Source organism: Anopheles marshallii, chromosome 3, assembly GCF_943734725.1.
Source record: "Anopheles marshallii chromosome 3, idAnoMarsDA_429_01, whole genome shotgun sequence".
Lineage (NCBI taxonomy): Eukaryota > Metazoa > Arthropoda > Insecta > Diptera > Culicidae > Anopheles > Anopheles marshallii.
In genome coordinates, this window is record NC_071327.1 from 65,921,399 (window position 1) to 65,949,326 (window position 27,928).

Consider the following 27,928-nt stretch of genomic DNA (forward strand, 5'->3'; position numbering starts at 1 on the left):
GTAGTTAAAAAAATGTCCTGCGGCTTACTTTACATTTACATGTTCGGTTTCTACACATTTCTATCGATTTTTCTAGACAAATTTGCAAATTGTAAATTGCAGTGGACACTCCTCACACGATTGACTCGGTTGAGTGGTAAACTCAAACGACCGATGGTAACTATTGCACAAAAGTTATTCACGTTTCGAACGGCGCGCAAACGTACGGTACGAAGCGGTGAACTTTTGTTTCCACTTGTCCAATCTAATTTTAGCGCTATTGATCGGATGCAAATGTATCTTCACTCTTTGTCGTTCGGTATCGTGTATTAAATTGACCAAAAACAGCATTTACAAAACCGTTGCATGTTGCATTTTTTCCCCTTGGAAATTCATCCATCGAAAGGAAAGGGAAGGAAACAAAAAAATAAACACACACAAGAGACAAAACTCCCACAAGCCATCACAAATTAACCTAGAAGCGCACGGTGCAAACAGACCAACTAGCGATTGGAAAGCTGCAAAACGCGGGAGTGAAGAACGGAACATCAAGTAAGCTGTTCCACGTGCATTGTTCATTTGAGTATGAGATCATCAGCATACGCTCACCAGCTACGCTCGATCTCCAACCGAGTACGAACGATTCCACAATGGAAAGCTTCCATGGAATGGAGTGGATTTTAAACTAGATTTATGTAGTTCAGTGGTTAGCCGAAAAGAGTAACAAACGATACCGGCGGATTTCGATATTGATTGTGCGAGCTTTTCATTTTTGTGTGCCGGATGATTTTTGTACGCGAGAGGGGATGGGGGGAAAAAAAGAAACGAACACTGCAGGTAACAAATGTACTTCAGAGGGCTATAATTAAGGTTGATCTAAATCCGAGCCATGATGGCGCCGTTTTATTCGCTGAAAATGAATGTTTTTTTTTCTGTGTTTGATTGGAGATTTTTATATTTATTTAGAATGCGCAAATATTTTTGTACAAACGAGCATTATCGATTTATTTCTGAAGCTTTATATTGAGTTTTGAATATTTGTTTACTCTCTTCCGGGTGTTTTTGGGAAACCATTTTGAAACTATTGCAACTTTGAAAGGGACGAATATTTAAACGGGCTGTTGATGACTTACCCTGCATTACGTTTGTTGAATTTTCTAGAATAGTCCGTTTATCTTCCGATTTTTAATTCAATGTACTTCTTATTATAGTTTATCGCCACCATAAATCGATTACTGATGTTGCTTAGTTTAAATTCAGTTGTATTCTTTTCCTTGCTTTCTCATACCCGTTTATGTACAGGGGTTGAATTCTTCTCCTCATAACGCTGCTTGTACTAGCTGTTCAAATACCAACACTGGCATTACAATGGCTATAACAGCAATAAAACTTTATTCCTCAAGAATTGCAGTACGAATAATAAAACATTGGCATAAGTTTATTTATCTCTGGTGACATGTTCCAAACCCAGGCAGTGTGGTTGTTATTGATTAAAATTTGAACGCTGACAGCTAAACACAGTATCAGTAATGACTCTTAATTGGATTGAAATTTAGGAATTTCTACATACTTTGAGGACATAATAATGTTTGTTATTGAATGATTCTAAGTGTCACCAACCATAATTTACCTACGAATGTCTAAACCGAAATATAATTGTTTAATTAAAAACAAACATCATTTGTGACGGTACGAACGCATACTTTCGCAAGAAATAATAATCTCAAACCGTCGAATAAACTCCAACACTGGTACAACAAACCAACCGCAACCAAACGAATTATGGCTCAAAAGTTCCACCCGCGGATTGTGCAGCTGACAGGCGACATGATTTTACAGCATGCAGACCAACGGGACTGCCGTCCCAAACAACCCATCGGGAATGGATCACGGTTCCGGGAAGGTGTGTTTTGCAATCAAAGTTTTGCTCCGACCCGACTGCTTTGTGAACCGCGAAAAGTGTCCAAACTTTAGACCCGGCTTCCGCCAACCTTCCGCCACACATACACGTTCCAGCGCTACGCAGGGACGGCATGGGGCGTTAAGTTTTGTGGCAAACCAATTATCAGAGTATTTACCACTATTTCAAACGGAAAAGTGGCACAGAAGATGAGCGGATGCAGACGTAGGTCCCGGCGATCCGCAGACGGCCCGCATCAGCACCAGCCAGCGCAAGGATAATTGCAAAAGTTTCGCAGCTTCAAACGCGGCTCCAACGCCCACTGGTGCCCGGTGCTTAGTGGTCGCTAGTCCTAATCTTATTTCCGAGGCCGTTATCCGGTGGTTTGTGGTCTGATGGTCCTAACCTTGAGTTGGACGGTTATCTGGCGGGGTATAAAATGTGGCGCTCGTTCTTTTCGCGTTTTGATTCAGCAAACGATGCCGCCGTCGTTTATCTGTTTCGTTGTGGGTTGATGAGAATAAATACGCCTTAAAAATCCTGCCTATTTATCAAGTTAACTGACAGCCTGTGGTGATTTCAGACGGTAATGAATCAGTGTTGAGCTTTTGTTAATTTTAGTTCAAAATCCTATCTTCGTAATCCATAGACTTCAGAACCACGAAATAGAGGTACCGATGGTACCAAAGTTTTAAAAATAACAGGACTACAACAGAGAGTAATTTATAGTATGATATACTAATTATATAGTGCACTCATCAAACTAAAAAAATTACCTACAACTTTGTCTCTGTTTTTACTTACAGTTGATGGAATCTAATAAATGTCTCCCGAGTAAACAAACCGAACTGAAGCTACATCAATACCAACAGCATGTCATCTCCCAAGCATAATTGTGTCAGGCACTAAGTGCAGTTGTACGAATTTCTGACACCCAGCAGGAAAACAACCAGCACTGCTGCCGTTGTCTCGCCAAACACAAACACGAGGGAAAAACATACTGCACCGGCATATATTGCGAACGGTACGTGTCCCTAGTGCAGGGTTGCCAACGGCACCGGAAGCTACAAGCGGCTGGTCAGCGTGGCGGACTACGACGAACTCAGCTCGTTTCCACCAGAACTACTCGGTGCATTCGAGAACAGCACCGAGCTCGAATGTCTGCTGCGGGCACACCAGGATGCAGAGTCCGAGGTAAAACGAGCTGGCTGCTGGCATGGGGTTTTCGGCGTCAGGGACGATGTCATCTAGTCACTATTTTCACCGAGCTAACAATGTTATTGCATCTCACCCAATGAACCAATCGACGTACCAAACGGCTACGTACAGCAAAAAAATACAAAATCAACCTCGACAGTTGTTTATTTTTCCGAATCTTCTGTCCCCCGACAGACGCTGTTCGATGGATGTCCGGTGGACTTTGACCGGATTCTGTGCTGGCCGAAAACGGACCCCGGTACCTGGGCAGTGCTTCCCTGCTTCGAAGAGTTCAAAGGCGTCCATTACGATGTGACACGTAAGTAAACGCATCCCCCAACCCATTCATCCACCCAACCCGGTTCGTTTGATTTGCTTTCTGCCCTGCAGATGTTGGGTACGGTACAGCCCTTACAAACACGAGTAGCAAACTTACACGCGGCGTTTTCGAGCCCAGCATGTCTGACGAAATATGATCGGCACAAGTAACAGGCTAGGCAAACATGTATCAACACATGTGTGTACTCTATGAAGAAAAATACCCTGAATAGTGTGGTCCTTCTTCAATGAACCTACGCAATACCTTGTTAATGGATGCTTTAGTTGAGCTTCATACGGCAGCAATTTGATCAGGCAGTAAATTGCCACCTCTCTCTTGGTTTCGATAGAATGTCGGTGTGTATGGTTCGCACATATCAAAGATCATTGCTTTCTTTATGCTGTTTTTTTGGAATGAAAGCAGTGCAAACATTTTCTTAATAGGGGTAAATTGCGTCTTGTAATCTAATTCCCCAATAGTTCATCAGGTAGAAACTGATACTTGCTTGTTAATGAAGAACTGTTCTCTCGTATGTGGAAATTATATACAATCAACTGATATGCTTTGATATTCGACCTGGTAGACATTATAAGTCCTATAACAGCTGAATGAGTACATGTAAATGCATGAATTTGTGTACACAAAAGGAATATACTTTGAAATAGCTGAAAATGTTTATCTAAACCTTCACCTTCACAGCAAACAGTTTCGTTACAGTGTATACGCCTAAATCTATGCAATCTGTCTTACAACTTGTTAAGATTTGACGAGAAATGAGCTGTTAAGAGGCTTAAATAGTCCTAACAAGACGAATATTGCTAACCCGGGGGTTTATAGACATTGAACATTGTGCAAAAACTGTCAAATGTTATGGAAAATGTATTCGACGAACAAACAATTTCCATACAATTTGACAGCTTTTGCTCAACGTTCAATGACTGTAAACACGTGGGTAAATCGAAGACACATCCCGAAATTACTTTAAGGAAACCCTACCAGTTCGTCCTTTTAACAGATCATAACGAAACATATCTTTACTCTTTCTTCACTTTATTCATGTTTTTGCATCTTAAACACACACAAATAGATGTCAAAAGTCTCGTTTTGTTCGTTAAAACAAACTTCCCCAACAGGGTAAAATATCTACTCCCTCGTTCAAGTTAACATCTTTCCGCCTCCAATCCATCCAAAACCAAACTTTAAATAACATTCATTTATGAGCATACGGTTTGGCAAAGTTTCACACAAGTGCATACGAACAGAAATATCAAACCTTACTACATCCCTTCGACGGTTGTTTTACGCCAGCGTCTCACAACCACACGTACACCGCCGGTATGACATTCAATTAAAGTTTTCCCAACGGCGTAATTGAAACTTGGTGCACTTGCACTTTCAAAACCCCATGCAATGCAAACCGGCGTACAGACACTCATTCTCTCCTCTCCCTACTGCAGTGTGGCTTAACGCCCGCATGGACGAAAGCGAACGTTCGACCCGCAAAACCCTTTCCCGCAAATCATCGAACCACAATCAAGCCCGTTCCAATGCTCGGGGGAGCGAAACTTCCTCTACAACGGTGACAAACTTGAACTTGAAGTGCACTGTGGTAACACCGCAGCACCGCCGGAATGTCCGTTCGACCTCGTCTGAGTCCTTGGCTGTGTGGTTCTCCCTTTTTTATGGTTTGCCTGTTTTTTGAGTTCCAACACCGTCTGACCGATCGACACGCTGGTAAACGTGGGTTCTGAAATTTAATGAGCAATTAAATAATCTTCAACAACCATCGTTGCTGAACCGGTTGTGGCCATCGATCGAAACCATTCTGTTCCGGACACTGTGGATAATTGTTTCTAATTGTGACCTGCCCCTCCATCTTCGCCAGAGAACGCTACCCGGTACTGCCATCCGAATGGTAGGTGGGACAACTACAGCCACTATGCCGCCTGCCATCACGTGGACGAACCCCCGCCGGACATTGTGGAAATTTCGTCCATTATCTACTACACCGGCTACATCATCAGCCTGGTGGCGCTTAGTCTCGCTGTGATAGTTTTCGTTTACTTCAAGTAAGTTGGTGCTACAGTGGCCCAAAACTAAATGAAGGGTAATCCCATCAGCGTGCCAACCAACGTTCCCATTTCATCGACAGGGATCTGCGCTGCCTGCGGAACACGATCCATGCGAATCTCTTCATCACCTACATCCTGTCGGCCTTGCTGTGGATCATTATCCTTACGCTGCAGGTAAGCGGGAAACATGAGTAAATTGTTTATTTATTACTGCTACTATGAGCTACTTCAGAAGTAGGCGTAGAGTTTTTCAGAACAGGGTTTGCTTGAGAGGACTTCAGGTGATAAAGGGGTTGACATTAATTTGTATTGATTATTTTTCCTAAAATGCAAATATTAAGCTTTACACATAAGTTTCAAGGAAGTTTCGTAATCTACAGTACAGTTACAGTTAAAGTAGTACAGTTTGTGAAACCCTTAATAGTCCATGTTCAGCGTGATCAGCTACTGATTACTTCAATGACAAGAATACAAAATATTTTGCAATAATAGAAAACATGTAGGCGTCTAGGGAGCTGTTGCTGAATATTATTTCCATTTTCTGTAAAGGAACTATATCTTCCTCTTTATTTTGACGGTTGGCAAAATAAATTAGAAAAGTTGGAGTTTCAAAATTAATGAACGATAGCGAGAACATCTGAGATTCTAACCAAGTGCAGTACTACGAGAAAAGTCTCCAGACCTATAATTTATCTCTAGCTTATTAACGTTCGTAATCCCTCGCCGATAGAAAGGAAGGCGAAATTTTATTCCTTCAGTATTTGATCAACACTTGATCGAGTGTACCTTTGAGAATTATCCTCCTCAAGAGTTTTTATACTAACATGTCCATCGAAGCAATTCGCAGCATATTCAACCCAAAATTGTATTCTATCTAATGCTAATGCTCCTTTTGCGTTCCAATCTCTCTCAGCTTTCCAGTGGCAACAGTACCGGCATGACGAGCTGCGTCATCTTCGTCACACTGCTGCACTACTTCACACTAACCAACTTCTTCTGGATGCTTGTGGAAGGTATGCTTAACTAGCTGTTCTTACACATACAATCACTGTTGGTGTATAAATCTAAACGTGCAATTGAAAAATGTAATTCCTGCATTCTTCATAATTTCCTGCCCCTTTAGTAACGCCCGCAATACGCCAACGTATCAAATCACACGTTGCCAAGCTTTTTTGCCAACGATTCTACAAATTGTTTGCCCAGCACCGTACACCGCATCGCAGTTTGCTTCAACAGCTCTTCCCTCCCCACTTTTTCGCCTATTTAAATAAACACCATCGTTTACAGACGCGATCTTTATTTGCTCGCGAAACGTGAGCCGCCTCTCGAGTGGTGTTTTGTCGTCGTGTTGATATCATTAAATTTCGCTCCCGTTTGGAAACGGGCGTCCCATTTCGTGCAGCTGAAGGCATCGACTGGTTTCGGAAAATTTCCACTCCATCCTTGAGTCGACGAAAAACGGAAACCTGGCGGCTGATGCTGTCGCTTGGTACCACAGCCGTTTGCTAATATAATGCCATCACCCAGGCTCGCATTGGTTCGTTCTGTGCGAGCGTCTTGTAGTGCGTTTTTTCTATATCTTTCGTCACCTTGAACACATTCAACAACTGTGCATCCCAGTCATGGAAACCAAAATCTTACCAAAATGAGCCCACGTCATACGAAACCGACAGAAGTACACGGGCTTCTTTTCACGGCTACAGGAAACCCAGCACAACAAGCAAGTAATGTTTAGCATTACCGATGCTTTAGAGAAGAAATAAAGGATCGTTCTGTTTTTTCTAACTCCACATCCTTCCGGCGTAAGGAAACCGGAAGCTTTCGCTTGTTTACTGTGAGGTAGCGCAATACCGTCTGTGTCGTATATGTCGCTTCGTTCTTAGTTGGAAGCCGTACTCTTCAGTGCAATCTTCGCCACTCACAACAAGGACACTCACAACAAAGGACCATACGGTACATCGACGTACCGCCTTTACTCGTGCCGGAAGAACAAAACAAACACTGCGTCGGTCGGAGCCAACCGGATAGCTTAGGACGTGGCGCATGGCGAGAAGCAAACATTCAGCCGGCCGTGTTTAACATTTATCCCCATTTGCTGAAGCTTGCTTTTTGCGAGCTAGTTGGGGGAGGGTTGCCTCTTTTTCCTTAAGGGTTGCAAACACACGCGTAATTGAAGTTTAGCGTTGACAATTCATTTAAAAGAACAACATCATTAGTTAACTACGTGAAACATTCATTATGTCGTACGTTGTGACCGACTGTGAACCAACCGCGGTACATCATATTTTGGGAAGAATTTGGCTTTGAATTTAAGTAAATGTGGTTTAAAATGATCTCTACTGACTAGGACGGTTGCTGGAACTTCTGAAATGTACGCAAATAGTCAGAATTTTAATCAAACAAAACGATAAACGTGATTCAAAATGTCCAATAAGCAAGCAAAAATGAGATTGTTCTACTGTTCCTTTCGTTGTGCACTTTATATATTAAAATCTTACCCCTTAAACCCCATCCTTAATACAACAAAAAAAAAACTACGCAAGTACTCCATTACCGTCCTTTCAGCCACGTCCAAATCAGCCACGTACCAATCAGCATTAAAACACGTTCGCCCAGTTTATTCTGCTTCGCCTAGCACAGATGCAGCTCATCGCCCATTCACCGTACGGGCTAATGCGAGTTGATCGTTCGTGAACGCGCTGTCACAAAACCAGTCGTCATGCTTAGGCGAAAAGAATGAGCGAACGGATTGCACCGGACGTTACAACAAAGTTGCAACAAGCAGCTTTTAGTTTCATTTTTTTTTTTTGCATCTGTCCATCCGTTCCCGGTCGAATTTAAGACACTGCAACACGCGAACGTGAGCAAATTCATAATCAGCAGCAAGGATTTTCGCTGCCACCGGTTTACATCGCTTCGTCAGCTACGGTTCGAGTGAGCAAAGTAGAAAACTTTCGCTGGTCCAGTTATGGACAAAAAATGGGACAGAAAAAATGCATCTACCCGAAAGTGGTCGGTTTCTTTATGTTTGATTGAGATTGGCTTTTTTTTTGCTGGTTGATAACAAGAGCACTGTTCGTGGTGCAATAATGATGTTCTGCGAAATATGATCATTATAGCGATCGGAATAGAGATCGGGTTGCAATGGATGCATAATTGATGGAATGCAATCATTTTCTATTCAGCGAAGGGTATTCATTTTACTGATGGCAGCTTGCTGATTAATATTTTAATGAGAAACGTACAAGTAATGAATTAGAACTATCGATAAAAGTTCCATAAGTCGTCATATTCGTAACGATTCTCAATATGCGATACAATATTCAATTTATGCTGTTTTTTTATGCGATTTGGACCATTTTGTTATGCGGATTGCATAGTTTTAGGAGCTCTCAGCTTTTCAAAAATGCCTTTACGCACGAAAGCAACTACTTAAACCTTTATTAATTAATATAAATTGATAAACTTTCAAAACAAAACAATATAAATTTATTTATTTGATTTAACAAAAACCCTTCGTTCGTGTATCATTTTCCCGCCAAAACATTCCTAGATGACGGTTTCGTAAAGGGAATTATTTGCACATTTTCGCCAGAAAGGACTCCGCTGTGACACATGAACAAAAATGAAAGGAATTGTTTAATTTCATTCCAAATTTCATTCCCAATCCAATCGCTGTCTTCCATTGTGCGACTTTCCATCCGGCAGGAAGGACAGCACGAACGAATGTTGACATTATCCCCTGACCGAAAATAATTGTTATCAAATCAGGCTCAGACCCTTCTAATCCGGTGCGGCGTATTAGATATTCCTGCCGGGGGCATGATCCTACCCTCTGAATTCCCGCATTTCCCCATCCCTCCCCAAAATGACAATGAACCCCCCTCCTTCGTCAGAGGGTGACATCAATCTGAAAGACGCTCTTTTTCGTTTCTTTTTTTCATTACTTTTTGCACTTTTTATTTGATAGAACAGAACGTACGTACAAACGATGTACAAGCGCATAAAGGAAAGAGCTTGTAGCTAGTAACGAAGGCAAACCCCGTGGTATGACGCGAATAAAACCGCCGGCGGTAAAAAGAAAAGACGACTGAAGATAAATATTGATTATGGATTCATCGTTCACCGGCATTCGAGTGCTTGAAGGGAAAAACTGTGGTGAAATTGTTAGCAGGAAAAAAAATCCCCCCGTGCAGCGGGTACTGAGACGAAACGAACGAACGAAGATTATGGTCTTATGTCCTTGGCAGAAGCACGAACGTTAATGGTGGGATTAACTGGGTTAAATCGATCCGGACAAAACCAGAATCTTTCACCCCTCCGGCACACCCCAACGTTACAATTACCCTTCCCATGCTACCGACCATCTCGATCGGAGATGGAAAGTTTGTTCTAGGAAAAATAAAACAGAGCATCGCAAACGCCACATGCCCTGAAGGGAAGCATCCCATAGTTGGTGGTGCCTTGGAGCAAAGTTACATTCCCTTCTCCAGCGCGAATGCACGGATCACTCGTTTTGCGATTGGATTTAAACCGATCGAAGAGAGATTTAGCTTCCGTTTGGCTTTGGATTAGTAACGGGATCCATTTGTCCTTGGTGAAAGCTTTCGATTCTTTTTTTGTTTCCCCCGTCTCCGTTCTCGACCTTGGGAAGGATCGATTTGTAATCTGATAGTATTTACGATTAGGTTTAAGCGAAAGATCGATTCGCGCCACCAAACCCCAGTGCCGATCGAACATCTTCTCACCAATTAACGCAACGGCACTGATTGCTTTCTAGCCCACGTTCATGTCGGGATGTACCGGTCCGGTTGGAAAAGCGAACACACTTGGAGCGTACTAGGTTAACCCGCACCCATACATTCTTTTATCACCACTAAAAGCAAATTCTAATGAACGTGCTTGCGGTCAGCGGTGAACGGGTTGGTTCGATTCAATTTCCATCGCTTTTCTTCCCTCTGCTCGACAGTAATTGAAATAAGCTTTCGCCATTCGTTCCCATCACGTCCGATCAATTAGGGCGGGAAAAGCTAAACAATATTAAATCGGTTTTGCTAGCCTTGCCTCGAATCTGTGAACTGTGGTGAAGCTCGGCTCCTGCCTTATTGCGGCTAGAGTAGTTTGATCTGTGCAAGAACTTTGCAGCGAGAACAGAACATTACTGTTGCATTGCGTGGGTTTGTTTATTATTGCGCTTTACAATAAACAATGTCTTGATGGCTTTTATTTTAAATCATGATTTAAATTTTATAGAGTTAAACCAAAGGTTGGTAAGTAAATTCGTTTGATATTAAATCATCTCATAAACTCATATTAAAACGTGGTAGACGAAAATATGTTTTTGTTTTTCTCACTTTTGGTTGCGAATTCTTGATAAATTCTAAGCATCAATACGTGCTGCCCTGCCCAGCGAAATTTCGTTGAAATACCCTCAAATAACCTTTAATTTACCGGGTAATTTAAGGGTAACTTAAAGGAAAGTTAGTAGTTCCTTTCGAGCCGTTTTTTTACATGTTTAATTTGGTTCCTTGAGGCATGAGGATTTTCCCTTTATTTACCGCTGAATTAAACCATAAATTTAGGAAAAATCTTTCACATTCATATGTGAAACGTTTTATAGCCATTTTCAAGCCATAAATAGCCATAAAAAACACTGATTTATTGGATGCATTGTGGGACGCCTTCCCACTACTTCCACAACACACGAGCAAATGATACAGCCTGACGACGAAAACTGCTCAAATGTGTAAATTAACAGCGCGCTGTCTGACTGGGTGGTTCGCTTATTGAAACCTCTGCACTTTTATTTACACAAATGTTATTGAATTTGTTGTATTTTATTGTATTTAAAATAAGCTCGAATTAATATAGACATTATAATTTTTTTCAGTATACCATATCAAGCCTGTTAGAATTTCTATTGTTCAAATATTATTTTCTAAGCCAGACTGCATATCAACAAATCGTTCTTTTCTATTGCACACCACATGGTGCTAAACCAAAATCCAACACGTCCAACTTTCACAGCCGCAAATAAAACACACACCCTGTGTGTGTGCACAGGCACTGTTGACGAGCAATGTTTCTTTGCTGGCCCCCACTGCTCGATGGTACAACTTTTTTCAATTTACCTGCACACTCATTAAGGTCGCCAGTTGCCAACCGAACGTACTGGCCGAAGCGTAAAGAGCCCCTGCAGGTGCCCAGGTTATTAATGAGTGCAACATTAAACATTCTAACACGCGTGCTACCAACACGTTAGGAAGCATTTTCCATTCCGCTTTTTTTGCTTCCATAACTATATCTCCATTTTCCTTTGTGGGAGGCTACTTTCACACACTACCCTGCGATGAAAATCAAAGTAGAACTTTCGATTGGGAAGCTTTTGGTGGGGCGATTTTGTCTAGAAAAGTTTTATCAAAGGTGAAAATTATGAGCGTTTTCACGCAGCGCTTTCCGTTTCATTCTTCGAGGCAAGACTTTCGATGTGGGTGGAACTTAATAAAGAAGCAGAAAAGCTGCTAATCCACCCGGCACGTTATTTCTGGTCTTGCTTAAAGCACCAGGAATATTCTACTGGCCCCGATTGTATTAAAAACTACAAGCAAAAGCATCAGCACAGTGCAGAGTGAACTCGGAATAAATAAAGAAAATAATTACCACAGTTTTACCACATTTTGGGCTTTTCTTTTATACTTTCTGCTATTAAACCTAAGTAAAAGTTCATTCGTACAGCTCGGTTTGCCTCATAATGTGGCACACAGGTTGAACGTTTACGCGGAACCTATTGCCGGGACGCTAATCCTATCGAATCGAATACATCCGCCCTAACTCCCGGGACATGATTCAAGTATTTAAAAGCTTCGACCGGCTTCCGGCATCGAAATCGAGATATCCGAGGTGAAAGTCGACAGGCTCGCTTCCAGAACACTATGCTTAGTTCCTTCCAATTAAGCTCCAGTATCGTGTTCGTGCTGTGGGCCTACGATTCCGGAAACTTATGTTACTTACGCTGCTCACTGGAAGTTCTCTTCGAATTCATCGGGTTCACTATGCTTCCTGCGTCTTAGCTGGCGGAGCATTATAATCACTACCGCTTAATCGATAAACGACTTACACGATGGTTGCGTATGCCCCATCACGTCCGGGTGTTGGAATCCTGGATTTCATGCAAGAATGAAACGTTTGCCAATGTTGCGAATCTTTCCAGCGTTGTAATGTGATCCCAGTGTGGACTGTAAATCATTATCTTTCCATATGTCTCACTCATCCATTCTCGGTTCCATTATCTACTTACAGGGCTCTATCTGTACATGCTCGTGGTGGAAACGTTTTCGGGTGATAATTTGCGCTTCAACATGTATGCCGCCATCGGTTGGGGTAAGTTGAACAGTACAGAAAATCGTTTCACACGTTTTTTTGTGCATTTATCACTAACAAACAGAATAAAATCTTGTAAGCAATCACTTTAAACTCTCTTTCTCTTACCGCATGTGAGTTCTTCAAAATTGTTATTATTTATTATACTCCTTATTAACGAAAAATTAATAAGAAATACTTTTCCCACCTTAAAATACGTTTTTGTTAAAACTTAACGTCACTTGACCACGTTTTATAGTTAAAAACAACTTATTACTGCATAACGCCTGAATGTATGCTTTATGCACTTCAAAATTGTTGTAATTGTGTTTTTTAACTCTATGAGTTCTCTTTTAACAAAAATTAAGTTTAATTCTCGCTGTTTATAAAAGCCCTTGAAAATATGTTTAAATATAAAACCAGCTTTACACTACAACGTAATGAAAAGTGCATGCTCACTGTACCGCCGTCTCTATAACACTTAAAGGCAGATTATCTGTCCGACCACCAATCTTCTGGCAAGTGGCCAATCGAATACTTAAAACCCAAAGGCCTCCGTAAATGCAATAAAGAACCCCGAATGGAGCTAACCAGCTCCGTGAAGCCGAAAAAAAAAAGCAAAAGAGCAGCGGAAAAGTAAAAACACTACAGCGCCAACACCCAGCAGTGCTGGAGCAACCATTATCGCCACAATAAACACTAAATAAATTGTCCATTTCAGTGTGGCGACCATTATTTCGAACCGGCGCCCAGCCGGTTCATCCGTATGTCCGCTCTAGATGGGTACTGTAGGGAAGCGAATACAAACAAACAAAAAATCACAAGCGCACCGTCTGCCGATGCCATTTCCCACCAGGGGAACACACGACTTGTGGCAGCCCTCTTTTTGTGGCTCGCTTGCAATCATTCCTTTTCCATCGGGTAAAAAGAAACAAAATAACAAAGCAAGCATAGAAAAAAAACGATAGTCCTTGGGCACTTTTTACTTTTACATTAAACGTCCTAACGGTTGGAAAAACCCGTTTTTTTTGCTTTTTAAGCTTTCCATCTGATCGTCCTCTGCCTGTCATTTGCCTTCGGTGCCGTACTGTGGCCGTACTCCCGTGAGAGTAGTTATATCGGCAGGAAGTGTGCTACGTAAGAAGAAAGCACACAACAGCACAAACGCACCAAATTGCTGCGTAGTGTAAGCATTAAATATTAACAACCCATTGTGCAACGGTGGGAAAAGAAAAATCAAAAAGGCACATCGTTATCATTATGATGCAGTAATTATCTTCGCCAATCTCTTTAGCGCAACATATTGAAGATACTGGAGCGCCCTCGCATCGTTTTTAAACTCCCATTTCTGTTTTTATTGCTGCCATGTTTCGAAACCTCATTTTATTAATCTTTTTATAAAAAAAAAATTGCTCTCATAATACAGACTCTTCTTCATTACATAAGTTGTTCCATCCTGTGTTTCCCACCAGGCGGACCAGCCATTTTCGTCATACTGTGGGCCATCGCCAAAGGTATCACCCTATCCGGGCAGGGCAAAACGGCCACGGTAAGTAAGTTTTTCCGGAAACCCCCCTATTCCATTCCCACCACGATTTCCGCCCTCTACCAATCGACGAAACAATTATCTCGAAGCAAAATGGACCATCATCGTTCCCATGAAGTTGATTGAGAGGAAAAGTGAAAGTTTAAATTGTTAGTAACTTTTGCCTAGGCGTAGATACCCCCGAAAGGCGGACATTTGTTTTTCTGTGTGAGGTGTTCCCTTTTGGAACGTCCTTACTGGTGTGGTGGCACTTCGTTTTTCTACTATTTCGAATGAACCACAACCACCGGTGCTACGCTATGCTTGGTGGTAAGGAAAAGTTTTCCCAAGCAGCTTCAAAAAATGTTCATTGTAGTGCATTTTTTATTTCGTATATTTTGGATTGACATTTACCTTTTTTAACACTTGTTTAATTTTTAATGAAATTGTTGGTATCATGAAAATAAATAAAAATACAATTGTTACAATAACAATGGAAGAATGTGATTTTTTAAATAAATCTGAAAATCATGCCTCCTTTCATGTTTTTAATAAGTAACAGTATGAATTACAATCGTTTATAGATGAAACTCGTTGAACGATTGTGCTTTGTACAATATGAATGAACTCAAAAATTGCACTTTTTGGATCCAGAAGAAGAGCACTCGACAAACCGTTGCTGTTGCAAGATACTGCCTGTAATACCACCTTCCTAGTCGAAAGTAGTGAGACCAATAAGCAGTTGAACTTCTAAGGACCAAAAACTGCCCATTGTTTGCATAAAGTAGTTAGTGAAAATTGCCTTTCTTCCAAAAAGCAGGGTTAAACAATTTAAAATGCTTTGTTTAAAAAAACGTAGTTTTAAGACCAATAACGCCTCCAATCCAATACTAGGATGATTGTATAGCTAAAAAATCGTCATTACATACCTTCAGGCGTTAAACGTCAGTTAGTTGCGATTGCTTCAATTTCGTTATTGAATACTAACTTTTTTTACTACTTTTTTATAATCGTAATTTCGCTAGTCATTCTATCATTGGGTGCTTGGATACAGAGCAATTCATTTTATTAATATGCAACTTGATTTTCTTAAATTAGCTTCAGTAACCCTGTCACACAGTGCTCTGCCACTTTCCCGCTAGAAGATGTAACCAACTTCCAGGAATAAAGGCGAATCTCGCTCAATTAGAGGTGATTGTTGTTTTCTTGTCGTATTTTCCTGTCCAATCATAACCACTGGCACCGAGTTGGAGCATTTTCGGAACAATCTTCCCGCAACATCGGTGTCCGTCCGACACTAGAAACCCGGAAAATAATTGTTCCAGCAGAGCGATGCTCTCGAAAATGCTTTTTACCATCCGTTCGACCGGTTGCCGTGCGACACTAAGTGAAGTAAAAGGCGAAGAAAGTCCCAACACAAACAAAGCTCTAAGAAGCAGAACACACTCGTTAAATGGGCGCCTGCCAAAATTGCCATTTTAACGGCTGTTGATATTCCTTCCCTACTGCACGGACTGGTGTTTCATGACAAAATAAAGAAGGAAAACCCAAAGATACTGCACCAGCTTAAGGAACGGTTTTCCAAGAGTTTCCAAGAGGGTTTTTCTTTTTCCATTCCTTGAAACACGCTCGCACTACGAGAAACAGCTCAGATGGCTGTGGTACACATAATGACCTAGTTTAGATTTTCCGGAAAGCCTTCCCCTTGTTCATCAGCACGTGTCCCATTGCGATCGATAGCGGAAGGCACTCTCATGTCGTTATTGTGTTTTGCTTTTTTTATCATCCGTTGTGGGTTCGTTAAACGCCCTTTGCTAGCTGGAAATCGAATGCTCCTGGATGCGTGAGTCGGTGGTCGATTGGATCTTCCAGGGCCCGGTCTGTGCCGTACTGATCATCAATCTCGTATTTCTTATACGAATCATGTGGGTAAGTAGCACCGCGCGCTACATCCGGGCATGGTGTGGCGTATGCAATTCCACCTGCTAACTTGCACTTGTACTTCCCGTTTAGGTGCTTATCACAAAGCTACGATCGGCGAACACGGTCGAAACGCGCCAGTACCGGAAGGCATCGAAGGCCCTGCTGGTGCTGATTCCGCTGCTGGGCATAACGTACCTGGTTGTGTTGGCTGCACCCGCCGAAGGGGTCGTCAGTGACATATTCGCGATTGCCCGAGCGTTACTACTAAGCACTCAGGTAAGTAGGAGGAGGCTGACCGGGGCAATGGCCTCCCATTACATGTTAATTGTGGTGTGGAAAATAATCGATCCTGCACGGGTTTGGTGTGCGGCGTGCTATTAAATTATAGTTTTACATGCGGTCGACACGCCCGTGTTATGTGTTATATTTCCCTGTAAATTTAAAAAAAGGGACAAGCTCACAGGCTGTTTTACATAAGTTTTGATAGCTAATTTTTCATCATACAAGATTAAACAAAAATGCAACCTTTTTTCTTTTTTTTTTTGCATTCAGCTGACTGTTTTGTTAGTTAATTTGAATATTTTGATCATACTTTCAAGATCTACAGTGGCTTCATTTATTCTGAACATTTTTAAACAGAACATGTGAACTAACAACTTCAGAAACTTCAGAATTTAAGTATTGGAAAGTCTAAGTCTCAACTTTTTTTATTCATCATTTTAACCTTTCCATTCATAAAACACAGAGGAAGGCCCTGGAAAACTAATGAAATCAAAAGAATATTGAATATTCATTTATGAAAAGATAACGACTCGTTGAATTTCAGATAGATCCACATGTTTTCGTTATAATTAGTAAAACTGAGGTAAACTTATGAAACTAAATTAAAGGTACAGTTTACGATAATTATACAGCTTCTTTATATCATCATCAACAAGATCCACGCATTATGCTCCCAACCAAACCCCCAATTACACATAATTTAACATCAATAGTACAATTTATGCCATGCCATACCCCGCTGCTAGACCAACTGGAGCGATCGGGTTAAATTTCAACTCCCACACACACACACACTCATTCAACGTTATGGCTATGACTGGCTAACACATTGTAAATTTCCAGCCAACAATGGTGCCCACAAAATGGCTCACAGTGCAACAATGTTACAGCCAAAGTTACAACCCCGCTAGCATGACTGCGGCCCGTTTCAAACCGGCAGCCAATTAGCTGGTCGGTTTCAGCAAGGAGTGGCTTCCATATCTCTTTTCGCCGCCCCAATCGAGAAAAAAGTGCGCTTCGAATGCCAAACCGTCATGCTACAATGTACCCATGAAAGGTTGAACGACAGCTACCAAACCTTATCCTAACAGAATTTTCCCACGATGCAAGTACAAACTCTCCACAATGTCCGAATATCCCCGACGTTTTCCTCATAACGGCTAATCTAAAATTGAAATGTAACACTATGCGGCACGCCAACGCTAACCAGCGAGGCGTTAGCGTAACCAGTTGTATGTATGTGAAAATGGCGGAAGTCATCGCGGCAAACGGAAATAATTTGTCACCCCGCTGGGCTGGCCGACTGGGTTTGGTGTGATACGCTGAACGCTAGCCCAAATTAAGCTTTTGCTTGCCATTGCAAAATTAGGTTATACGTGATTACGGACGTAACACGGCGGAAGCTTCCGGACACCGCGAGTCCGTGGACGGACAGGGGTTTCATAGTTCAACATCAAAGATAAAACAGTGACCGCTGATGATGGTGCTGAAACATAATTCATTGACATGATATCGGCGACGGCGTGCGAGTGTGATGATTGCAATCATTGATAAAACCGCACGCTAATGTGAGTTATGTTTGGCCCTCTTAACACACGCCACCCAAAACGGTCGTGACGACAGGCATTTAAATAAACGCCAAATTTAGAAATGCCTTTAGTAATAGGTTACAGTGCAAGTGCTCGTAACCGGTCGGTAGTAGCACCATTTTTGCAGCAAGTTTATGCTTGTTTGACCTTTGTGTTGTGTAATAATTTACCTCATATTTAAAAAAAAGCATTTTATAAGGTTAAGATTTCTCTAGACTGAGAACATATTTCATTGCTCTGGAATAGCAAATAAGCAAAATAATTTTCTCACCCTCATTGATCTGGTGTTCAACAGCAATTATTAAGCTTTTTAATCTGCCTATTTATTGCAACTTTGCCCTTTAATCTCATACAAAATTCATAGCAGTACGATTATGTATTATAGCTATAAAATTTTATGCTCATGGTTTTATCATTAAATGCCGTTTCTGTGATTGCATGTCGTGCATGTAATTTGATAGAAACGAAATGAGCTCCATAATGAATATTTTTAAAAATTTCACTACATTCCTTGTTAAAGGTGTTATTCAACATTTTTATTCAACAATTTACTAAGTAGAAATTAAATTTACATCGCCTAATATTTACAAGATATTGATCTACTACTATCAATGGGGTGGAATGGTAACGGTGGCATGATGGTAACAGCGCCGGTCTTCACACGAACGGACCGGACCAAAATCCCTTCCGGACCAATCCCCCGTACGCAGAAGCTACGGGTAAATAAAGATACAGAAAGCCAGAAATGGCCAGCCTTAGACCTCTTGAGGTCGTTGTGGCGATAAAAAAGAATTAATCAACTCTCTCTGATGAAAATGATTTTTATTGAAATTGAACTAATTAACATCAGAAAAAGCCCTACCAATAACAATATGATATAAAAGCTACGATGTAAGAGCAATACACTTCCCTTGATGCGCGGCTCGTTAAGAGATAAAAATTGCTCCCAATTCCCCTCTCAGAACACCGACACAATTATTCCACTCGCACAAACAAAAAAGGGCCCATCGTCCCCCTGGTGCACTCTGCAAAACAACACACTAACCACAAAATGGACGGGAACGCAATGTTTCCATCGCATTAATCCACACATCACAAGAAACCGGGACGCATCAGAAAACACTTTCCCATCGTCGGCTTTCGGCTTCGCCGACGGTCTCATTTGTGAAAGTGTTTTTCCCTGGCGTTGCTTTTGCTACCTAATACCTCCGCTTTCACCTTGGCAGCGACCCGTTGCGTTTTTGTTTTGTTTTCTTTGTTACTTGCCAACTTGCCAACACTCATCCGATCCGGTTGTTTTTCTTTTCCTATTGTGCTCGGCAGGGACTTTCCGTGTCACTGTTCTACTGCTTCCTCAACTCGGAGGTACGGTTGGCGCTGAGGCACCGGCTGGAACGTTGGCGGGACGAGCGCAACATTCGTCTAGGTCAGGTCCGGCAGCGAAGTCGACGGTAAGTGTGCGACCACTATTCGCATTAGCTGCAGATGGCCGACGGTGCACCGTTCCACCACAGGATGGCCTTCAGGGTTAATTATCTTGGTTAAAGTTTCAGTGCAGCTTCTGTACTGGGTAGTGTACTTTTATTTGTGTGTGTAATAAGTTCAATAACAGCACTGCTCAACCTTGAACCTTTTATGGGGAATTTGGTCCTTTTTTTAATTTTATTTATTTACATGACACGAGAAATTATTTCCAGAGATGAATATTCCCTGAGTGAAGGATGCATGTCACAAGCAGTTAGTTGGTTCGCACCGTATGTTGCCTTACCTTATGCAAATGATGTTAAATATTCCTACGTGTTCTTCCAACGACAAGTAAACAAACCAACTATGCTTGGCTTTTTGTTATTTAGCTCCAAACCCATGAGTATCTGATTATTAATGATAGGTTATTCAAACTGACTTTTGTTTTAATTTGTAGTAAATATTATACAAATGGATTATTCTAAAATTAATAGAAAACGTTGTGAAAAATCACACAATGAGCTAAAATATATCCGTTGTGTTGGTTGCAATATTTCCTTGAACGGTTACTTAATTATTCTCATGATAATCTTCACGATAATTTTAAGTTTATACAACAAACTATAATCAAAATTTAATAATGTTTTAATTTAATAATGCTAATAAGATAAAGTTTTTCTGGGTAAATATAAATAAACTACACAATTCACGTACAATAACGGCAACCTGATGCATCGCAGCTCTGGTACGGTACTTGGGTTCCGTTGTGAAAAGGTTCGCCTTCAAAAGCTTCTTCGGCACCCAAGGGTTCATACCACTTTCGCTAGTCAATTTAATACTAAGTCATAAAAAAGGCCGACCCTGCCCTCCAAACCGATGCGGGGTCGCGTGTGTTTGTGCCTTTAGCGTCTGGTTTTGTCCCTTCCCTTTGAAAGTTACAGCCGCCCGGCCCGCGTCTCTCCGGTTCGTCACTGGCCGAGCATTTTCACCGTTCAGCCTCATTTACGATTATGACTTTTACGAAACAAAGGCGTCAATGGGCATCCTACCAGAGGGTAGTTTGAAGTATTTTTGTTTCTTTGCTTTCATGGTTGGGTTGTTCGTTCCGTTAAATCCTTTGGGAGGGCAACCTCGTCAGTGAAATGGGCACGATTAAATATGTTCGTGCATAATTGAGCATTGTTCTGGGGGTTTCGCGATGTACTAGTGTCTTGTCTTCGCTTCATGTACATTTGAATTATTTGTTAAGAATATAGCTAAAAGTTCTATATTCCTTTTCCTTCGACTTATTTAATAGTATATTTTATGGAAATATTCTTTCATAAACCAAATTATGTACAATATTAGCTAACTATATTAATATTAGCTCAGTAAAGCTATTCATCTTCTTAAAGCATTTTAAACATTAAAGTGAAAACAATTCATCCGTAAAAAAAACGCATAAAAATCCATCCAATCAGACCATTGCCTTAATCTTCAGCAGAAATATACTAAACCGAGCGCTTGGAAACGGGAAACCGAACGAAATATGGTCCAAGAGCAGGAGACCACCCTCGCACCCACACCCTTTTGACACGATACTACCATATCGGCGAGTTGAAAAATGGTTCACAGTTTATCTCGGGAAAATTGAAACACGGGAATGCTCCACTGCACGCGGGCAACCAGTTTTGTATCGAACCAGCCAAGGCTGTTCATTCCATTCCTTCCATTTTCTGCACGTCCAAACGGGGAAAATCTGGGAAAATGTCTTCCTCTGTTCCAAAACGTGCTCAGTTTTCGCGTATATTCTCATTTTGCTTTTTTGTTTCAAATTTACCAAAAGTAAAACACCATCCACCATCGCTTCCCGTACTGGTCCGGGCATGCATTTCCGCTATGGCGGCCAATTTTCTCGCACCTCCCTTCTGGTGTACAGTTTTATTTTACCGATTTATTTTATAGCCACCAATCATGCTGTGTTCCGCACCCAACCCAACCCCCCCGCATGAAGCTCAATCGAGTGCAACGATATTGTGTAAAATATTAGCCGAATATGGTTGGACCGAGCCAAAAATAGCCGTTTCCTGGGCTCGATGGTGCCGGTTTGTTGCAACCCTTCGTTCACTGTCCTTTTAAATCATATATCAATTCCATACCGGCCATCAATTGTCGATTTAGCTGCTTATCCTGCTATTCTCGAGCGTACGTAAACAAAAACGTCTTTCATAGAATGAAACTCGTGATTTCCTTCCTAACTTCATCATGGGGAAAATTGTTTTCAATCGTTGTTACACTAGTATTTCACTACCACTGTTGCACTACTGGTAATGTATGTGTTACTTTTGACTTTCCTAACAGTTCACCAAGTAGTATACAACTTTTATATGAAATAGTAACTATTCAACTATCAAAAAGATGTTCAAACTTCTTTTACTTGCTACTACTACTTCCCTTACTACTCCCCAAAGATGGAAACTGCGACATATTCCAATATTTAATTGAGGCTAATTTCTGTTTCCAAAATAATTGTAGTGTAGAGAATTCAAATTCAAAAGAGACTTACACAGACTTACTTACCAAAGATCCATCTCAAGACTCCATCGTATTAACCAATGCGCTCATGTTTAAATAGCTTAAAATGGCACAATATTTCTACCGATGAACACTGAACAACTTCTGCGAGAAAAACATCTTTCCAAATCGAATATATCGCAGTCGGCTGTGTCAAGAGTAAAAAAAAGTAAAAGCCGTCAACGCAGTCCTTGGTGCATTAGTCCCGTCCGTACAATTCCTTAGTAGCCAGCACAGTGTTCACCGCCCGATCAGTCTTACCAATGCCAAAGTGATAATGGTCGATGTTTTCCTTTCCTTCTTTCAATGTTTCTACCATTTCCCGGCGGCAAGTCTTTGCTCGTTCGTCGACTCGTTCTTCTATTTTCCCGTCCATTATATCTAACCGGGTTGTTGTTAACGTTGCAAGCGTTGTTTCCCTACGCGGCCGGTCCTTGCCACATCGTCTCGATATGGTAATGAGGCTTGCAAAATGAGTTTTGAAAATATTTCCCCATTATAAGTACCGTTCCTCTTCTAGTGCTGTTTTACTAATCTTCTACATGTTTTCTTTTCTACATGTTTTCTATTTCTTTTCCTACATTTGTGCTTTTCTTTCTCTCTCACTTTCTCACTATCTCTGCTATGTGAATGGTTTTATTGTCCAACAATGTCCAATATTCGGTGTACATCTTCCCTGTACCTGATGTGTGTGTGTGTGTGGTTCCACTTCACTCCTGATATTCGCTATTGCATCATTGCGCTGCATGTTGGCCACAACCTCCCGCCACATCCTACAACAACAACAGCTTCACCAACTCCGGCTACAATCAGTCGAAAGAATGTTCACCGCGGTCCCGCACAGAAAGCTTCCGGTAAGTTTAACTCCATTATTCGGTTTCTAGGCGAGCGTTGCGCCATTTGAATCGTTTGCTTTATTTGTTTGTCTTCTTATTGAGCTGAAATGATTCACTGAGTTACTCTTATTGCTTAAGACATTTGGAAATTTGTGTAGAATAATCCCTTCTTCGAAAAGATACAGTCGTGATGCCTTCAATACAATAAACGTTATTGTACTACTTCAAATATTTCTGGATTTTATATTTCTGATGCCATTATGAGCAATACTTATGCGAGCAAAATAAAATCCTTCAAACACTTTGCCGACACAGAAAGCAAGGTTCAAGGCTAGACACTTTAAAGACCACCACGAAAGTGCCATCGATTATACATTCCCAGCACCACGCATACCCCATTTCGATGCTACTCTACCACAACCTCACCGACAGCGACTCATACACGTGAACGTGTACTCCTTAGCCAGCCAAGACTCCAGGACATAACAGCCAACAAAGGGGAAAAGCGAAAATTTACGATAATTATGAAATTTAATACCCTCACTGTCGTGAGCGTCGGCGCCGAAGCCGCATTTGCCCCAAGCACACCGGAATGACACCGTCACGGAGTGTCATAAAAGCTAAACATATGTGTTGTAATCGTTTGCAAACGGGGGCCAAAGTTGTGCCAGCATTTTAAAGAGTTTTCAATGATGGAAAAAAAAGGAAATCGTCAAAATCGTTCCCGCGCATGGCGTTGCCAAGCGCACGGCACGTTTTGTCACGAGCTGTTCCGGCATAAAGCTAAAGCAAAGGAATTAAAAGCGACTGACAACGGGAGATAGTGTTGTCAAGCAGTAATAACCCAACCAGAATTAACGACCCATTGCTAGAACGTAATCCGTACGAATCCGCTCTATTTTTCCCTCAATAATTTAACACGAACCCCAATAGCGCCATAAAACCATAAAATCTCTCATCATGAACTTCGAAAGACTTCAAGACAGGCAACGGCACAAAAAAAGTGGTCCCTATGCGACCATTTCTACGAGCCATTTCAACGGTACTTAAATATTAGTCAGTGCACCGTTTTGCCGCTCCTCTTCCTCACCCACCGTACTGGTCTGGTCCGGCGAAACAAAAACACGACCTAAAGTAAGCAAAAATCCTTCAACCTTTTCTCAACCACAAAATGAAAAAAAATGCGTCTTGAGCGAAATTATTTACGAGTGTTTTATGCGCTAAAAACGATGCTTCATAACTCTTGCGCCGTAGCCGGGTGGTATCGTGCGTAGAAAAACGAATCCACCTGATGCCTCCGCAGCCAACTCAGAAATCTCACGGATGAATATCTGCCAGAACTTCCCCGATTCGTGTGCATATATTTTCTCCAACAGTTTTCGCACGCCTGGCAACCCGAATTTCTAACGCAAGGAAAGAGATCATAAAAATGATCAAGCTGGATGGTTTTTGTCTGACGTTTTTAGTGAAGCGGAAATGTTCCCAAACGAAACACCAGATACGAAAATTTTATTCAAACCAAAAATCCATCTGCGTAGAAGACGGTTGGAATGTGTTCTGACTGTACATCACAAAGCGGAGAAAATTGTTGTAACGCTACCAGTTTGGGTAGCGAACGTGTAAACATCTCGATAAAGGACAGAATATTTACATTCGCCAAAGGTACCCCTAAACATACATGCTGGTACAAGCGCGAATTGCCCGTAACCCATTGGATACATTCACCCTTTTAAATTCACCCTTAGTGCTAATAATAGGTCTAAACTGGTATCACTGGTCATAGCCGATGAAGGTCTCTCTCGAAACTCGTCAGACTTTTGCTACTGTCAAGGATACGAATGAGGTAGAATGAGGTGCTAGCATGAGGTACTCAAGGGTGCAAGCTTCGGGGAATCACTTTCTATAAGGCAATATGAGTGCACAGAGCTCAGCACTGCACGAGACAAGTTCCAAAATAATAACGACATAGTTAGCTGACCTGTTGATAGATACTGATCCGGAACAGACAAGGGAACGTATCACCGAAGTCGTCCAAAACTACACCAACGTGCAATGAAATGTATGTGGCAAGTAAATGTGCTAGGCTGCTAGCTGCAAATGGGACCTGATAAACTTTCACCAATCTATCAAGCCCTATCACACCAGTTGTGACGACGTAAGGCTTCGACTACATAGAAATATCAGACAGTCCCTATGCTCATATACGTCCCCGAGTCCTAATAAAAGCACACAGTTTAGGTAGGCAGCTGGTTTGACACGTGAATACATATTGTTCAACTTATGCTTAATGTGTAGAACATCGATCTGTATAGGTCAAAAGTGTGTACCAGATCGCACACGAACAAACGGTGAACTCAACTCCAAGTCCTTCAGACAATTTTATTGGAATTCTAGTTCTGCGACGTCAACGAGCGAATCGTAAGATTCTTCGACGTTTGGCGAATTTGGCGCCAAAATAGAAATCGATGCGTTCGGTTCTTTGACGTTAGGCGGATCTACTGCCGAGTCAATGGATGCAACGTCCAAAACCGAAAGGTCACTTTATACGCAGCCCATGCAACTTGGACAATTGCTAGTCCCTCCATCCAACTATCGATGCATGTTATGTGGAACTGGAATGGCCGCACTAAAATTCCTTCCCCTCAGCTCCCAAAGGATCCTCGCAAATCGGACAAATTTCATCTGCGTCGGTTGGCGCATCTGCTGCCAAGTCGAACGATGAATCTGCGGCGTTGTTCGTCGGTTGCGCGGCGTTGAGCAGATCTTGTGCAAGGGCAACAGGCGTAATGAGTATATTTGGTGGCTCTTCTTCCGAGTCCAGTTCAGAAGGGGTTCAAAGTACATGATTCAATTAAAAAAAGATTCTCTCTTTAAACTCTTTGAAAAAGAGAATCTCTCTGATTGGATACAAAACAAATTGTTTTCTTTTCCGGTTAATATTTTCGTTCAAAAAGTTACAATACCATTCGACTCTACAAGTTCTAAGTGTAAACGAAACTGTACCTGTACTGCAATAGCGTAGCTCGAGAGCTACCTGTATGTTCATAAAAGTAAACAACAGGAAACTGTCGAAGGGTTGCAAAATTTACAAAACTTTATGTATAAAAATCGTTCCGTGTTATTACGCCGTATAGTATGGTATGCAAAGAATTGTTAGGCCAGTACATTAACGGTAAGAAAGGTAGTATTGAAAACCACCCATCAATTACGGTGGATTTACAACTTTCGAACTAGCGATCCACCAGTCCTAGGTACGGTGCTTGCAATCTTCTCCGAAAATTTGGTTGGGCAACCAACCAACAATGTTCCAACATCCCTTCCAGACTGACCAGGAGTTGTGTACCATTTTATTTCTTTTAGCTCCAATTCTTCGAACCTTTCGAGTGGGGCATAAAAACTAGGTCAGCGACGGCTTTTACCCAAGTCTTAACCTCTGGCCTACCTTCCTTGTGGCCTTTAAACCCGGAAGAAAATCAAATAAGCCCGTGATGAAAGACACGGTGAAGGCAACCTTTCTGGCAGATTTGCGCTGATATTAGCAGTTAATCCAGTTCCCTTAATTGATGATCGTACAGATAGAGGAATCAGAAATACGAGGCGACGTTGATCCAGCCGGATAATGGCACACCATCCTCGTGCAGTTCAGGATTAAAATACAAGCTTTCGCTCAAATTGGAGTTTTTCTTATCATTTTGTTAGTTCGATGTGCAAGTTAATTAAAACGAATACCACGACAAGTGCAGGCTTAGGATAATATCACGTGTCCAAAGACATTAATAGAAGCAAACGTAACGCAATAGCAGAAATTCGAATGTTCAATGAAAGAGGAGCAAAAAATAGAATCAGTACACTTTAATGCAGTTTTCGGTATTGCTCGTTTTATATCAAATACCTTTATTCGTTTTAAACACTCAGTATAGAGTCGGTTGACTTATCCAGGTCAACCGTGTGGGACCTAGGCAAGAAATTTATGATTTTACAATGATCAATTTCAACTTCTCCCCAACAATATCGTAACATAAATCAAACGCGTGTTAGGGAAAGAGAAAGAGAATGACTGTGTAATTGATTAGTGACAATAATTTTTCACACCAGTTCCTCCTTTAACATAGAAAAAAAACTCCATCAGCGAGTAGCGTTTTATCAGCAAAAATGGAAACGAAACAATCCATCACAAACTGGGTTCCGGTTTGATTTTTCCGATTTTGTTTTTGCCTTCCATTTCATTTTTCGCTTTTCCACATTTCGAAAGATGTAATTGATTTCGATGATTTTGGACGGATCCGGGCGTCTCGCACTGGCGACACCGTTTGCTGACTTTCCTATCACAACAGTTCGTTGCCACGTTTTGTTTCTCTTCTTTGCAGACCACTCACCTACAACAAGCGGGAATCGTGCGCATCGTCGGCCACGACCACAACCCTGCTCGGACCGCACACCTACCCGAGTGCGATGCGCGGTTCCAACGGTGCCCTGCACATGCAATCGATAGTGCCACGTGCTATCAGCCCGCTGATGCAGGTAAGTGAGACCCTCGCCGGGCAGCCTGCCTTCGGTTGGTCACAAATTATGTTTGGTATGAAATTGAATTTCCACGCAGACGAATTGCATCCCGAACTCGCAAGGATTCGGGACGGTTGTCTGGGTCTGGACGATCGTAGGGGAATTTCACTGGACTGGTACTGACTCATTCCGAATGTTTTCCTGTTCGCCTTTGTCGAAACATCTGGATCACAGGGATCATTTCAGCGCGACACTTTTGTTCTTTGTTCGGTTCTGCTTGTTTGCTACTGACCGTCCCATAATACATACAAATATTACATTCATCTATTTTTTTCCCCCATTTTGTCGGGTTTCCGTTTTCCACAGGGTCTAGATGAAAACTCCGTCTAGAAGAGAAGACTTACAGTCATCGAACGGATGTATACAC

At 41.6% G+C, this 27,928-nt stretch overlaps 1 protein-coding gene across 1 annotated transcript; it reads left to right on the plus strand.

Annotated features, from left to right (window-relative positions):
- The first annotated feature begins 1,819 nt into the window (after window positions 1–1,819).
- Window positions 1,820–27,891, plus strand: LOC128713036 (diuretic hormone receptor-like). Its single transcript, XM_053807899.1, has 14 exons — window positions 1,820–1,882; window positions 2,918–3,073; window positions 3,272–3,395; window positions 5,281–5,464; window positions 5,548–5,641; window positions 6,381–6,480; window positions 12,767–12,847; window positions 14,299–14,375; window positions 16,170–16,280; window positions 16,365–16,550; window positions 19,469–19,596; window positions 22,951–23,016; window positions 27,366–27,519; window positions 27,868–27,891. Exons 1-14 carry the CDS (start codon window positions 1,820–1,822, stop codon window positions 27,889–27,891), a joined length of 1,548 nt encoding a protein of 515 aa, XP_053663874.1.
- Window positions 27,892–27,928: the final 37 nt, after the last annotated feature.